The sequence below is a fragment of the Myotis davidii genome, unplaced genomic scaffold (genome assembly GCF_000327345.1).
Source record: "Myotis davidii unplaced genomic scaffold, ASM32734v1 scaffold699, whole genome shotgun sequence".
Lineage (NCBI taxonomy): Eukaryota > Metazoa > Chordata > Mammalia > Chiroptera > Vespertilionidae > Myotis > Myotis davidii.
In genome coordinates this window covers 810350-812378 of record NW_006291007.1, presented here as the reverse complement: position 1 = coordinate 812378, position 2029 = coordinate 810350, and the positions used below count along the sequence as shown (strand labels likewise).

The window sequence follows — 2029 nt, the reverse complement described above, 5'->3', positions numbered from 1 at the left end:
CTGTGCCATTGGGGGTATATAGCCTTGTTGGGGTTGAACAGGCTGTGGTTGAAATGAAGTTGAAGCTGCAGAGTCGTCATCATCATATTCATCAGAATCATCTTGCTGCTTCTTTTTTTGACTCTCTGTTAGAAAAGTTTTAATTTTCCCATAGAGAAGGGGGGACAGGGAACCAAAGCAAGTTTAAGACATTCAACATTTAAAAAAATTATTTCAGTGCAACTAGCTCATAAAATTTTTCTTCTAAAAATATTTCTGCTAATATTATTCTTTACTCTTCAAATGTGTTTTCAACCTATATTAAGCAATTACCCATTCTATGACAGGTAAAAATAATTCTAAGTCAGTTTTATTTTTTAAAAACAGCTTTCTATTCCATCCAAAAAGGTAAACTACGGTAAAGAGGCCTGACCTCTCTGCAATACTTTTCAAAACTAAAAGTTCCATAGGTGATTAATAACAGCTCCTATCAACTGGATAGTATGTGGCTTCAATGTCAAAATTTTTAAAAATGTATACAACTAGTGGTTTACATAAATCAAAACAAGCTACCTTTGCCAAGGCCAGGGAGCTCAGTTGGTTAGAGCATCATCCCATAGCCAAGATTGGGGGTTCTATCCCTGGTCAGGGTACATTAAGAATCAATCAGTGAATAGATAAGTAAGTGGAACAACAAAATTGACGTCTCTCTTGCTCTCAAACCAATTAAAAACAAATACCAACTACCTTTATTTTCAAAGGCCTCAGCACTTGATAATTCCACTTGGAATTCAGTCATGAATATTTGAAATGATCCAAACAGTATTATTTAGTTACACACATTAAAATAGGAAGGGAATTAAATTTGACACCTGAGTTGAACTACATTTTTCCCATTTATCATATCACTAGAGGCCTGATGCATGAAATTCGTGCAAGAGTAGGCCTTCCTTCCGCCAGGTGCCTGCACCGGCTTCCCTCTGGTACCCGGGACCCAGGCTTCCCTTGCAGCTTCAGCTTCGTCCAGGAAGGTTGTCCAGAAGGATGTCCGGTCTAATTAGCATATTATGCTTTTATTATTATAGACTGGAGGCCCAGTGCACAAATTCATGCACAGGTGGGGGGGTGATCAGCCTGGGCCAGTGAGGGGGAGGGAAGTGCGGCCCTGCAGGCGGTTTGCCGGCCGGCCCCACCCCCTGGTTGAACTCCTGATTGAGGGGACAATTTGCCTATTAACCTTTTATTATATAGGATAGAAAATCAATACACAACTTCAAACATAAGACAAATATAACTGAATAAATCTAACATCTACCATTAAATTTATACTTTAAAGTAGCAATACTCTCACTAGTGAAGCTATTTTAAGAAACAGCATACATTAATATTTACCCTGTGTTTTCTGTTCAAGAAGTCGTCTTCTTTCATCCATGTCTTTTTCTGGAATACCTTCCATACCATATATTTCCAACTCTATGTCTGTTCTCCCAGGTATTGCATTTGGTACAGCATCTATTGTCTCTTTATGCACCTAACATTAAAAAACAAACAAAACCCTCCATCAGATAGGTAAAAGTGTCTCATAAAAGTATTTCAGAGAGTAATTTCAAATTACTCAAGAGACCATTTAGTATGTTGGTTAAGAGTGACTGGTTCTGCCCTAACTGGTTTGGCTCAATGGATAGAGTGTCGGCCTTTGGACTGAAAGGTCCCAGGTTTGATTCCGGTCAAGTGCATATACCTTGGTTTCGGGCACATCCCCAGTAGGGAGTGTGCAAGAGGCAGCTGGTCGATGTTTCTCTCTCATCAATGTTTCTAACTCTCTATCACTCTCCCCTCCTCTCTGTAAAAAAATCAATAAAATATATTTTTTAAAAAAGGAAAAAAAAGAGTGAGTGGTTCTATCCCTAGCTGGTTTGGTTCAGTGGACAGAGCCTCAGTCTGGGGACCAGGTTCAATTCTGGTCAAGGGCACATGCCCAGGCTGTGGCCTTGATCCTCAGTAGGGGGCGTGCAGGAGGCAGCCACTCAATAAGTCTCTCTCATCATTG

At 39.9% G+C, this 2029-nt stretch overlaps 1 protein-coding gene across 1 annotated transcript in view; it reads right to left on the bottom strand.

Moving 5' to 3' along the window:
• Window positions 1–2029, bottom strand: part of ZNF207 (zinc finger protein 207) — an 18786-nt gene that overhangs the window by 9328 nt on the left and 7429 nt on the right. The window contains exons 3-4 of the mRNA XM_015564133.1: window positions 1372–1510; window positions 7–125 (exon numbers count right to left, since the gene is read on the bottom strand). Of these exons, the coding sequence (XP_015419619.1) occupies window positions 7–125; window positions 1372–1510 (258 nt within the window). The remainder of the gene's footprint in view (window positions 1–6; window positions 126–1371; window positions 1511–2029) is intronic.